At 40.5% G+C, this 13447-nt stretch overlaps 1 protein-coding gene across 1 annotated transcript in view; it reads right to left on the reverse strand.

The window, feature by feature from the left end:
- The window catches only part of LOC137913995 (protein unc-13 homolog B-like), a 46686-nt gene that overhangs the window by 12195 nt on the left and 21044 nt on the right, over positions 1-13447 (reverse strand). Inside the window, exons 9-18 of the mRNA XM_068757615.1 lie at positions 8596-8892; positions 8396-8486; positions 2562-2608; positions 2405-2483; positions 2163-2168; positions 1564-1638; positions 1219-1438; positions 908-1135; positions 656-797; positions 384-553 (exon numbers count right to left, since the gene is read on the reverse strand). Coding sequence (XP_068613716.1) covers positions 384-553; positions 656-797; positions 908-1135; positions 1219-1438; positions 1564-1638; positions 2163-2168; positions 2405-2483; positions 2562-2608; positions 8396-8486; positions 8596-8892 — 1355 coding nt within the window. The remainder of the gene's footprint in view (positions 1-383; positions 554-655; positions 798-907; positions 1136-1218; positions 1439-1563; positions 1639-2162; positions 2169-2404; positions 2484-2561; positions 2609-8395; positions 8487-8595; positions 8893-13447) is intronic.

Genomic DNA, 13447 nt, shown 5'->3' on the forward strand with positions numbered 1-13447 from the left:
CTACCACAATTTGTCCTTCCAGTCAACATTTCATGGATACGTTTTGATATAGCACTTAGTGGACAGCCAGCCCAATCAGCAGTGATTTGTGGCTTCCCCTCCTTGGGAAACAACTGTCAAGTCAGCAAGTCTGCCCCCCATAATTACAGCAGTGTGTACTGAATTTGACTGAGAACATTGTATTTATACTGCAATATTGTAATATTTTAAGATATCTTTTATCTGTATTTTTTTTTACTTTTCCATGATAGTTACATTTTTCGAGATGAGTTCGTAACTGTTTTACATTGCATGCAGGCTAAACATTATGATAGAAAAATAGATAAATAAATTATTTATGGATCCTGAAGAAAATGTATTTAAAAATGAGACCGCATACTGACCCAAGTTGTACCAGACATCCATTTCTCCGCTCAATGTTCGAACTTCAATTATACTCTGGCCAAGGAAATCATCAGATTCCCTCTTTAGGCGTTGTTTCACCCTCGACTTGATGTCATCGTCCTCATCCCACACACGCACTTTAATTCGGTCTGAAGAGTTGTGGCACTCGCTAACAAAGATAAATGAAATCAAAGGGTTACAAACAAAAGAATACCCAAGAACTGCACACAAGAAATGCATATTTAATAATCAATACATTGCGGTGACTTACAAGTGGTACTTCTCCTCCCAAACAGGATTGAGATTGCCATAAATGGTCTTGGTTCTCTTCTTGGTCTTGCCCACCTGAACGGTGACATACGGGTCGCTGGATCCCGTCTTGTCCTTTGCCTGAAGTCCTTGGGCACAAACAACTATTGTGATGATGGAGAAATGAAGAAATAAGGAATTAGCATTACCATTAACAGCAATCACACGGTGAATTAATTTTGAGGACCGAGGTCCGATTTGATGAGTGGGATACCCGTGATGGTGATCTTGGCTGACCACTTTGAGGTGCCATCCAGTACATTCTGCTTAATAGTCTTCATCTGCTGTGCGTGGATGGCTTTACTAATGACATACACGTCCCTGATAAGTTCAAAGATCTCTGGTTTGTTCCGTTCCCTAATCTTCATCCTGTCCTTCATGGCCATGATAATATTTTGAGTCCGGTCCTCAGCACCATGCTTAGAACTTTTTTCCGCGGCTCCTACATTTTTTTTTTTTTTAGAAATTATACAGATTAAAAATAGATCTCATGGGAATTTTAAATGTTTTCTGGGCAGCACTTACGTTGGAGACAGTCAGCGTTCAGCAGCTCTTGGCACTTTTCATGGCATTTGACCCCACATTCAGAGCAACGCATGCCTTGGCGGGCAATTCCCCATAGCAGCCCCTCACACTCATAGCAGTATGTGGGCGTAGTGGCAGTCCACACCTCAAAGTTATGTGGTGTAGTGCAGGATATGGGATAGATGAGAGCCTGCAGGGTCTTTTTGTACACATGGGTTTTCTGAGAGGGGGAGGGGGGGGGGGATTGCTCCCGATTACATTATGATTGCACCTTCTTGAGACACTGAATAACATACGAGCATTAAGTTTTAAAATGAGATGGGACATTTAAGGTGTCATACTCACCAGCTCCTCATCCTTAATTGAGGATCGTGCAGCCATGACAGACGCAATCCTCGCCTTCCTGGCTTGGACGAGGGACTGAACAGCAAGTGAAGGAAGACGAATTGTCAAAGTTAGCATTTAGAAAACTTGCAACAACCCAAAACCCAGCTCACCTGAAAATGTTACTGTGACAGTGATGGTCAGTATTGTTAAAAAGGTGGCCAAGTTGGCATTGAGGGTGGTGAGTAAGGTTAGTGCTTACCAAATCAAAAGAAAACAAACCCATGTGAGTTTTACTTGTTTTAAGAGACTATTAGCAACTAGAGAAGATCAGAGGTCACTAAACAGGTCGTTAAACCCGCATCAAAACGGTAATCCCAACAGTCAAACCAGCAAATTCAAACCAAAAAATTCAAAAGGGAAATGATGTGATTGATTTGTTGTTTGCTATCAAATAAGAAGAAAAGCTTCCCATGACCAAGAACTTACATGCACATGTTTTAATTTGTCTAAAACAGGTTTTGTGATGAAGGGATCAACACACTACAAACATGTGGCTCCCACTTGATATTTTGCACTCAAGTAGAGAAGGGAGTGGCAGCTGGGATCTATTAACTTACCATAGCCTGATCAAGGAGAGTGAACGCATTCAAGAGAGTTGTGTGGAATAGTTTTGGGTTAAAGAGAGGAGGGAGAGAGAAATCAGAAGACTTATTTCATTTTTTTCCTCCATTTCTTGATAATCATCTCATATTCTGCTCAAAGGTAAAATAACATCACATGTGGTACCCTCGGTAAGGAAAGACACGTGGCAACAAAGACAAAACAAGACAAACAGGATGACAAATGATGTAGTACTGACCACATCGCTGACCAAGGCAATGGGCTTCTTTTTACGAAGGTCTGGCATGCTGTCAATCCCATAAAGACTAGATCCACCACTACGAAACAACAATAAATACTATTAAACATGTACAAATTAATTTCCAAAATTTTAAAAAGTGACATATGTGACTTACACTGGTTTGAGAAGGGCCTGTCTAGCATTGAGCTCATCATCTCGACCCTAAGAGATTTCAAAGAAATTAGGCTTGAAATAAACTGGCACATAGTTGTAGATTTTAAGAGGGAGGCCGTTGCTTGTGTTCCTCCTTTCTGATATTATAAAACATGCAAAGTAAAAAAGGATCATGCTTTCAAAACAAATGATAAAAGAAAAAAAGGTTGACAAAATCTTTAATTGGAAAATGCAGTATTTGAAATGCAGCAGCAGACCAATATTATGGAGATACAGAACCACAGAACACAAAGATGGTAAAATGGTAAATGGACTGCACTTTTTACATCTTTGTGGTGCCCAAGGCGCTCTAATATTCACCCATTCACACACTCATGCACTCATTCACACTCCAGCGGGCGACTGCTGCCATGCAAGATGCTGCCAGGCCCACTGGGAGCAATTTAAGGGTTCAGTGTCTTGCTTATGGACACCTTGACCTGTGGACAGTCAGAGCTGGGATTCGAACCGCTGACCTGGACAACCCGCCGTACTAACTGAGCCACAGCCACATTCTATTTCACAGACTGTAACGCTGGGAAAACATGTTTAAATTAGTTCAGATGTAGTAGATTAATATTTACAAGTGATTTCACAAAATCACTAAAATTATGACCACGATGCTGCATATTTACACAAGTATGTGTTTTTCTACTTTTCTGTGCTGTCAAATCTGTCTCTCAGATGGCTGAAGTTCCAATTGGAAACAACAAATCATGGTTTGAATAAATAAAAATAGATTCATTCTGAACATATAGAATACAGAGTTTAAGTAAATGTAACACAGTGAGCAATGTGTGTAAAAACAGGTGAATCCTGAACTTGCGTGGTCAGTCAGACAAAAATAAATAAATAAGACACTGTAGAACTGCAATACATCCAAAACTGTTTTCTCAATACTGCAAGGTGAAGTTGGAAATACAAATAGCACATCTGCACAAATGATACTCCATATCATTTGTGCAGTGAATGGGACGTCGGACTGCATCCAAGCACGTCGTTTGACAAAGACAATCATGGAAAAAATAAAATAAAACATATGGACCTAATGTTATCTGAGTAACCTGATAATCTTCTCTCCAAAACTCTGCAAAGAAAAGGAAAACAAATTGTAAAAATGTAGAATTATTTGACTCTGAAATCAACAAGTGTTTATAAACAGCATTGGTAAAAAAGGTATGAAGATTTAATCCCAATACACAAAGTTGATAAGATCATTGAACGCGTGAAGGTTAATTTTGACTATTATTTATGGGCCTGGCAGTGATTACAATCAAACCAAGTATCATTAAATATACCTGGGATGAACTCGTCTTGAGACTGGGATCCCTGAGACCCTTGAGATCCACTGGAACCCTGGGACCCTTGAGCAGATTTGGACAGTCTATGATGGGTTTGCCTCTTTTCCCTTAGAATGCGCTGGAAATTAGCGATACGCTCCCTATGACTGGCATCAATCGGTTTTCCTTGATTTATGCAGTTAAGGATTTGGTTTTCCTTAATTGGACTTAGACGTACCTCATCTGCACTGAGCAGATGATGTCCCAGTGGACTCTCACCCTGTTTTACTGGAGAAGAGTCTGGTGTTAAGCCGATGTTGGACAGTTCTTCTTCTGTTGGAGGGTCTTTCTTTTCCTGCAAAGTCACGGCAGAGTGACACTCAGATGTGGCGCAGGACGGAAGGACTACTTCATGGGAAGGTTCTTGAAGAGAGCAAGGAATGTTCTCATTTGTTTCAATGCAATCAATGGAGACAAAAACCTGACTAATTACCTCTGGAGAGACAAATTGACTGTGATTTTTTGCGAGACTAACTTCTTCCTCTGCATGCTCTGAACCACTCTCCTCTTGCCCACTGGCCTGTCTGATGGGGGGGAGAGCTAATTCAGAACAATTTTCATCTTTTGGATCTTCAGGTTTGGATCCTTCCAAAGTATTCAGCGCTCCTTTTAAAGCAGACGTGAAAGTGAGTACAGCTTTGCTAAAAGTCATTACATCAAAACCTTTATAGGGGACCTTGGTGCCATCAAACCCTACTTCAGATGACTCATGTGAAGAAGACTCCCCCGCGTCATCTCTGGAGATGCTGTGTTCTGTCCACTCCTTGTCCAAACTATCAGCAGATCCAAGATCAAGAGTGTCACCAGATGAAGAACGGTCCTCGCATCGGGAGTGCGGCTCCAGGTAGCCATCATCCCAGTCTGTCAACCGCACTGTGGAGCAACTGGCACTCCTGGAAGGTCCATTAACAAATTCATTTGTGCACAAATCCATTGCGTGGTAACCTGAACTACGTGAATACGGACAGTTTGCAGAACAGTCACACTCCAAGATTTCTTCCTCAGTTTCAAGTCTTGGGGACCTTGAGTCCATCACTCTAGAAGAACTTGAAGGAGAGCTGTAATAATTTCCAAAGAGCAGTGACAGATGTTCAGAGCTGGTGTGTGACGAATGACCCGGTGTAGCGCTTTGTGTCTCATCCGTGGTGCATCTATCCCAAGCACGAAGATGACCTTTTAGCTCTTCTGCACTGTTTGTACAAGAGCAGACATCTTCCTCACTCCAACCTATTTCTGCACCTACACCAAGCTGAGTGTCACCAGAGGTCCATCTGTCATATTCTGTGTCACCAGTGTCTGGACAGTTGGAACTCTGGTATGATGACAAAGAGCTGGTGCTTTGATAGCCATGGCTATGATGAAGCTCCAGGTAGCAGGGTTCAGGATTTCCGGTACCTATCACATGCATGTCTGAGGTCTGCTCCAGCTCCTCTTGTTTGGTTTGCTGGTCTGACTTGAGTGTGACTCTGTCAACGTTCCACTGTTTGTGTGATTTTTCAGATGGCTGTGAATGTGGAGAGGTTACGGCATTCTGCCTCCCCAAGCTTCCTCGCCTGTTGGGGGGCGTTTGAGAGACAGGGCTATGATTAGTTGCAGCTGTGGCCCCAGAGTAAAGATCACCTATTTCACTGAGAACTGCATCAACGCAACAAGATACTTCATCCACCGAACCTCGCACTGATGTCAAATACTGTCTTAGGTCTGAAATTTCCTCCTGAATCTTGTTGATGCCTTTCAGTTCCTTCAGGATATTCTCCACCATGTTACTAGAATTTTGCTCGGCATCATCATCCTTTAAAGTCCCCTCTTCCTCATTTCTGATCCTTTCCATGAGCCCGGGAACAGTTTCCGTCACAAGTCCGACGCCATCCTGGCAATCACAACTGCTGATTTCCTCAGATGGGGTGAAATCAGCTTTTGTGCCCAATGATGCACCTTCATGAAGAGAGTTATCCTCCGGCGCATGCAGGCATTTCTGCAGGCTCCCACACAAAGTTTGCTCCATTTTAGGATTTTCTGGTCTCTTCTGCCACAGGGCTCCCATTTTGGGTGAGAGAGGAAGTTCCTCTGTTTTGTCAGGTTCATCATGTCCACGGAGATGTCCTGTAGGTAGCATCCCTAACAAGCAGCACTCTGGATCAATTGTTTCCCCACATTGACAAATTCACCACATCAGTGACTCCTCTTCAGTGTAGAGTAAGCACAGGCAAGCATTTTAAACTTGCGCCTGCACAACGACTGACAAAAGAAAACATTAAGTTATTCACAAAGTAGTAAAAAAGTCACTCAAATGCACTTATCTGAATTTGTAGTTCCAACATTCACTTACTGAGTAGTTGGTAACTGCGCCCTCATTTACAGGTAGCTAATAGAGCTGCGATAAAATAATGCTTGCAAAGAAGGGATGCATTATTTCAATCCTACCACTCCCATTTCCCATTTTAAATGAATCATTCATGGAACTGGAATGAAAACACGTTGAAGCAAATGCTAGACTGATAATGGTTTGGTGGGTAAAAAAAAAGAAGAGTTCTCTAACTCAAAAATGAAATTGTAGCTATAGATTATTATATCTTATATTATATAATTTCTGAGGTTAAATACAAAAATAATCTAAATATATTTGCATAAAGAGGGATATCTGGTTTAAATACATTTGATGCTACATTTACCTACTACTGTGACACATAATTCTACTAATACTTGTAATAATGCTTATAATTATGATTTACCTTTACTGCAATTCTGAGTGCCAACAGCTCTTTTCACAGACAATCAAATATTTAGTTATTTAGACCAGTCATATCCTCAATCAACATCTGTGGCTCGGAATAAAATAAAATAATATATAACTTGATTTTCAAGTCTCAAAGTTGCCATAAAAAAAAAAAACTAGTAAACTCAAATACTGAGAGCCCAAAGTAACAGTAACCTCTGTCAAAGCATACATATATGACATAATGGAATTTATACGTACATTACTTAAACATAAGTTTATATTAACATGCAGAATTACATAAAAGTTGACAAAAGTGGGGAGGCAGTGCACAAACGGACCAAGATGGAGATGCTTTTCTTACCTTATAGAAAAAACCAAAATAAATAACCACTAGATATAATTTTGCAAGATCTACTAAACCTGTTTGAGGGTGAGGTAATGTCTTCTTCAAAATGTATCCTCTGTATAATAGAACTCTTGCTCTACCTAAATTAACAGAGCAGACCTTCTTTAACTGACAGAGTCCATCCTTTGTACCACTTGAACAGCAAAAGCGTGACTGTGGTAGAATACAACACGCAGCAGTTCATTCTCCTTTCAATAGCCGTCCCTACTTCCCTCCCACCATATTGTGTGTGTGCTCTGCACTCGCTTTCTGTCCTATAGCAATGCATTCCAGGCACAAAGACTATTGGAGGCTGCAAGACTGCCCCCCCCCGGCCCCCAGCTTCCAGTTGAGGATGTTTGTGATATTTCTTGTTGAAATAATATCAGTACCACAGGCTTCCTTTCATTAAAGTATTTCACATGCAATAATTATCCTAAACGCTGTGTGTTTACCACAATAACTTCATACTTGATCTGTACTTTGTACTGTTTTTTGCACTGTGCAGAGCCTGCTTAATTTCATTGCATCACCGTGTGTAGTGACAACAAAGTGCTATTCCATTCTACTATTTAATCATCTCAATCATCTTAACCAGCCCATGTGAGCCTCTATAATCATTATAATGGAGCCAAGCAAGGTTCTGTATGAGCTAAGTAATTACCTGTGTGCCATAAAAAAATAAAATAATAATAACTACTGTGGAGTGTTATTTTCTAACTATGTGAAGTATTGGGGTGCCTTTGATGAGACAGGAATCCATGTAATTCCACTGTTGCTGTTAGCATCAACCTTTCACAGCGAATCTCAAAACCGCATTGGATACACGATACACAGGATAACACATTTGGTGTAAAAAGTAATGACTGCAAGTTAGAATATTATTGCAATACATTTCAGTATTAATTTCAAACAACGAAAGAGATTAAATTCAACCAATGTCAAATAATTGAAAGTAAATCTCATTATACTCTACATATAGCGTATGCATGGTGTCTCTAGATCTGGGGTTCCCAACCTTTTCTTTGCCTCGCACCCCGAGGAAACCTTTATTATGTTTGCACACCTCCTACAAAAGTAATATCTCTAATGAGGATGAAGAATGCAATTTAAACTAAATTTGAGCAACACATTTACACCATTAAAGTGTTTAAAGGTATAAGCAAAAAATAAAATAAAAAATACATTGTAAAGCTTAACCATTAAACATTTAATTGTATTTATTATTTTTGTTAAATTGCATAATCCAAGGGAATCCCTGTTCTCCATGATGGTACAAAAGAAGAGTGTGAGAAGGTCAGACACTCAGAGATCATATATTGGTAAAAGACATGGAGTGCAACTCAACCTACCTCCCTGAGTTCAACCCTGACTTTATTAATAGCCTTCAACCAACGAACTCTGGATGGGGAAAAGGGTAGTGGTGGGCCGTCATCATGGAACCTGGGTTATGTGAATTTAAGAGCAGAACAGCCAAATTACATGAAACAAATCTGTTACTTTCACCTTCCTTATTTGAAAAAATGAAATGATCAAAATCTAAAAAACATACCTCAGGAGTTTAGTCCCTCTCTCTGTCACAGTGTTATTTTTCAGGCTCTGTCCCACTTCAAGGGACAGCCTATGTATCTGCTTCTCACTAGAGAGGACAGTAGAGTGTCCATTTGTGAGATGGCATCCATTGGTACGTGGTCGGCCAGTGGTGGAGGGGTGAAAGCCAGTATTGTGGTAGGTGTGAAAGGACTCCTCCAATTCTGACCCTCCAGTGCTCTCTTGTCCAGTCTCACTGAGCTGGGAGCTGGCCTGACTCAGGTTTCCTGATGACCCAAATCGACTACTATCCACTGGACTACAATGGGGAGAGAGAAATAAATAAATTATTGTCAAAATATTTTTTTGTTCTTAGAAAACAACTATTTCTACTGAAAATCGCAACTGAATGTTGTTGTATGAGGTACAACACAAATTGATACCATTTACCAATTTTTTACTTTAACGAATATTACCTCTAAATTTTAAACTGGCACAGCTACACATATCTCACCAGGCCCAGAATACCCAACGTTGAAGAGAAGCTGTTGCATGTTGTAAAATTACAAAAATGCAAAGACTACATTTAAGGGACAGCATGTCCTTATCCATGCTTTTCAACAAAGGAGATTTTCAAACAGGAATTGTACACATAAGAAGTACTATGAAGTACTTTCATTTGGCCATCAGAAGGAATATATATGGTGAAAAATAGTTAGGCAGGCAATGCAAATGCAAGGTTTATGGATGGATTACAATTAAATATAGTCAGAGCTGATATTTATGTTTTAATTGTTATCCTTTATAAAGTGTTATGTCCCAAAAAATATATTTTTACTTTAAGAATGAATATGAGTTACGTTTGAAAAGTTCTTGGATGAAACATTTTTGATAATTTGATTTATATGAATATAAGGGCAAAAAATTACTTATAAAAATAATACACAACGCACAAACTATATTATGATAACATAATTCCATTCCAAAACAAAACTGATATTATTTAGTACGGACGGACACTTATACATGTTACTGTAAATAGTTATTTTTTATAATAAAATAATGTCAGGTACATTCACTTGCACATGATTTGGACAGCATGTAAGTTTTGTTTTGGAATTATGTTGACATGAAACACAACATGGATGATCCAAGAAGCAAAACATGAAATAAGAATAAGCACAAATAGACAGATGTAAAATATATACTGTATATATCTATATACACATCTACACACACACACTCAAGCTAAAACACTACATTAAACTATTGACGACAAATGAACTGTAGATCTGGACAGAGAATAAAACATTTTTAGCGATGTAAAATGCATTATAAATGGTGAGGAGGGGTTGCCATTTATTTTGCTTCTACTGGCCTTTTTGCATTCATTAGATCCTTCTTAGTCTGGTTGTCCAGCTGCACTCCAGCGGTTCGACCTGCAGAGGGGTATGTTTCTACAAGTCTATCTTTCTCCTCCAGGGTCAGGGATGCTGAAGGATCTACTTCGGGGCAGGAGATGCAGATCTGTGTATTCGTGATTTCATCTGTGAAATGTACCGATTCCATTTTTTGAGCATCAGAAGTTGGGACTCTTTGCAAAGTGGGCGTTTTCTCAATTCGTATCTTGATAGTTTGAGGTTGAGATGTTATAACTGGGACAGATCGTGGCTTGGGTGACTCCGGTTGCCAAGGAAAACTTAATTTTGTCCCAAATATTGAAGTCGTGGAAGGCACTTGTTTACCTGGGACAGGGTTTTCCTCTTGAAACAGAGCTCCAGAAAGCGTTTTTAACCCTGAGAACAAACTGCTGCTTCCCTCTGTTTGAGGCATTGATAGACCACCAGAAGATATTGGTGAAAATAGAGATCCCAGAGATTTTCCTGCATCACTCTGTGTTGATATAAAACCAAAAAGAGACTTAGCTTGAGGTGGCTCAGAATTATGGGGCAACTGATTAACTGAGGGCATATTCATATTTACTTCTTGGGAATCAAGAGGGACAAATTTGTCACTTTGTTTTCTCTCAGGGGCTCCTTTAATTATCAAAGATTTTTCATTTATCATCAATCCATCAATACTCAGTTCATTTTGAGTATTTTCTATCTTATATGTTAGGTCAGATGCAGTGCTTGAAGCACCTGTGACATTAGTGGCTTCTGGACAAAGTGCCTCAGAATTTGAGGCACTACCACTTGTGAGACTGTTCGATTGTTCTTGAATGTCAAATATTGGGGTCGCGTCAGCAAGTGTATACGTGTTAATCTCAGTGACAGCTGCAGATATTTTAGGTGTTACTCGTTCATTCTCACTTTGTGGCGGCTGTGGAGAAGTGTCAGGTGTCGGCTTGGGCTCTACTGGAATTGGTTCAGATGACTTAGGTGGTTCTCCAATACCACCAAATAAAGATCCACCGATACCCCCAAGTACTGATGTTTTTGGTCCCACACTCTGAGCAGTAACTCCTCTAAAAAATCCACCAAATAAAGAACCACCGGGCTGTGCCGTTGCTGCTGACCCCCCTCCAAATATTCCATCTAATATGGACCCTCCAGTTGTGCAGGCAGACGTTTGAGTATTGGACTGAGATGCAGAACCATCAAATAAACCTCCCAGTAATGATACCCCTGTTTTTGGAGGTCCTATGTCTGTTTTTGAACCATTAAAAATACGTCCTAACAGAGCAGATTCAGACTGACCAGTAGCAACTTGGGGTGTTGTCCCACCCAGTCCAAAAATTGTACTCTTCTGTTGTTGCTGAGGACCTTGAGTGGGTACAACTGCTGGTTTGAAAAAGGAGGACATAAGGGTTGCAACTTTATCTGCTGATGAGTCACCAGTAGTTTTCTCTAGCCCTGGAGGCTTATGCTGTTCCTGAACTGCAACCCTAGCAGATTGAGTGGCTGGTGTTTCCTCATTTACTTGAGGTGGTATTGTGTCTTGATTGTCATGACCACTTTTAAGCTCTGGTCTCTCAGGCTGTTGTGCTTGACAAGACTCTATACATTGGCAATTCATATTTTCAGTGACACTGACAATTGCTTTAGGTTGGCTTGTCCCAAGAGAAAAAATTGTAGTTCGCTGTAATATTTCCTCTTTGGTCCTGGCAGCAGCATCAGTTACAGAATTTTCAGAAGTGTCTAGAGCCGTAACAGTTTTACTGTCATCACTGGGTTTTGGTAGAGGAGTTAGACCTGAAATAGTATCAGTAGGACATGTCGTTGAAAAGTTGTTGTCTTCTTTAGATTTTTGAGCAGCTGATGAAGTAGATGTTTCAGGCAGAACAGATTCTCCAACCATTGAAAGTAATGTTTTGTCGGTCGTCCCATTAGGAGCAGAAGCTTTGAGGAAAATACCACCAGTCTGATCAGTGGCTGTTTGAGCGGATTGCCCAAAGATTTCTACTGAGGTAGAGCTACCATTAGAGGATGTTGAAATTTGTTCCAAGGTTTCACCAATTTTTTCATGGAGTGACCCACTAGTGTCAGACCCTGTTGATGGCGTGCCAGAATTTCCAAAAACCCCATTCAAAAGGGAGCCTCCAGTCTGCGGTCCAGCACTCTGGGGAGATGTCCCTGTTAATAAACCACTTATTAATGATCCACCTGTTTGAGGGGTTGTTGGTTGGTGCAAAGAGCCACCAAATATTGCCCCCAAGAGAGAACTTTCTGGTTGTGAAGAGGACTGAGGAGCAGAACCTCTAAATACAGAGAAGATACCTTTGACTGGTGTATCCTTGGGGCCAGATGATCCAGGTTCAGGCCCTGTAGGTGAAGAGCCTGCAGTGCTGGGCCCAGAAAATAATGATAGCAAACTTTTTGCTGAACTTTCTGAAAAGAATCCAACTTGTGAGGTTGAAGTATGATGATCTGATTCTCGAATCATTGATGGCATGCTAGACTTTGGTGGTTCTTTAGAGGGAGCAGGTCCCTGCGTTGAACCCTCTGTGCCCATTTCTCTTTCCACAATGGCACATTCCGTATTTGGTTTTAAACAATGTGCAGTATCTAGTCTAGTATCAGTAGAAGGGATAATATACACTTCACTTGATATTTTACTGGTAGTTGCTGCCACCGGGAGATGGCTAGTTGAAACTGGTGATATGTGGGATGAATTGTGATGTAAAGAAGTAGTTGGTGGCTCTTTATTAACAGTAACACTTACAGGTGATGAATTGTGCATTTGTTGCGGAGATGTCAAAACATCAGTAAAAATGGAGAGTACATTCTTTGAAGGTTCTTTGGATGTTGCAGTCCATGGAGAAGTAGACAAATTCTCACTTCCACCAGCACTGGAAGTACTAAACATTGAGAAGAAAGCATTTTTTGGACTTTCACTAGAAGTAGACAAGCCGCTGAATATCCCCCCAAGAATAGAGGTTGCAGACTGTGCTTGTGCTTCAGGCTGTGAATTTTGTAGTTGAGGTTTTGACTGAGGTATTTTCTGTTTAGACAAATATTCTGGTGGCTGAGGTTGCGGAAATATGTTATCATTAAACATTGACAGTCCCTTCATTCGACTTTCTGATGAACTGGATGACTCGGGCAGAATTGCCCCTAGAACAGATCCTCTTTGGGATTGAGACTGTCGGGTGCTGGGACCACTAAAAATTGAAAGGAATCCTGTATTTGTAGGGTCCTTTGGAGGTATTGCCCCCTGTTGTGGTACATTATCAGCCTGTTTGGATTGAGGAGGAGGCTGGGGAGGACTTGTTCTTCCAAATATTGATAATAAACTTTTACTAAGTGATTCCAGTTGAGGAGGTTGTGAACTTGCTTGTGATGGATATACTTGATGCCCAGTTTTGGGGGAATCCTGTGGAGGATTTGGCCCACTAAACGTTGATAATATCCTTTTACCAAGTAACTCTTCTT

Source organism: Brachionichthys hirsutus, unplaced genomic scaffold (assembly GCF_040956055.1).
Source record: "Brachionichthys hirsutus isolate HB-005 unplaced genomic scaffold, CSIRO-AGI_Bhir_v1 contig_646, whole genome shotgun sequence".
NCBI classification, from domain to species: Eukaryota; Metazoa; Chordata; class Actinopteri; order Lophiiformes; family Brachionichthyidae; genus Brachionichthys; species Brachionichthys hirsutus.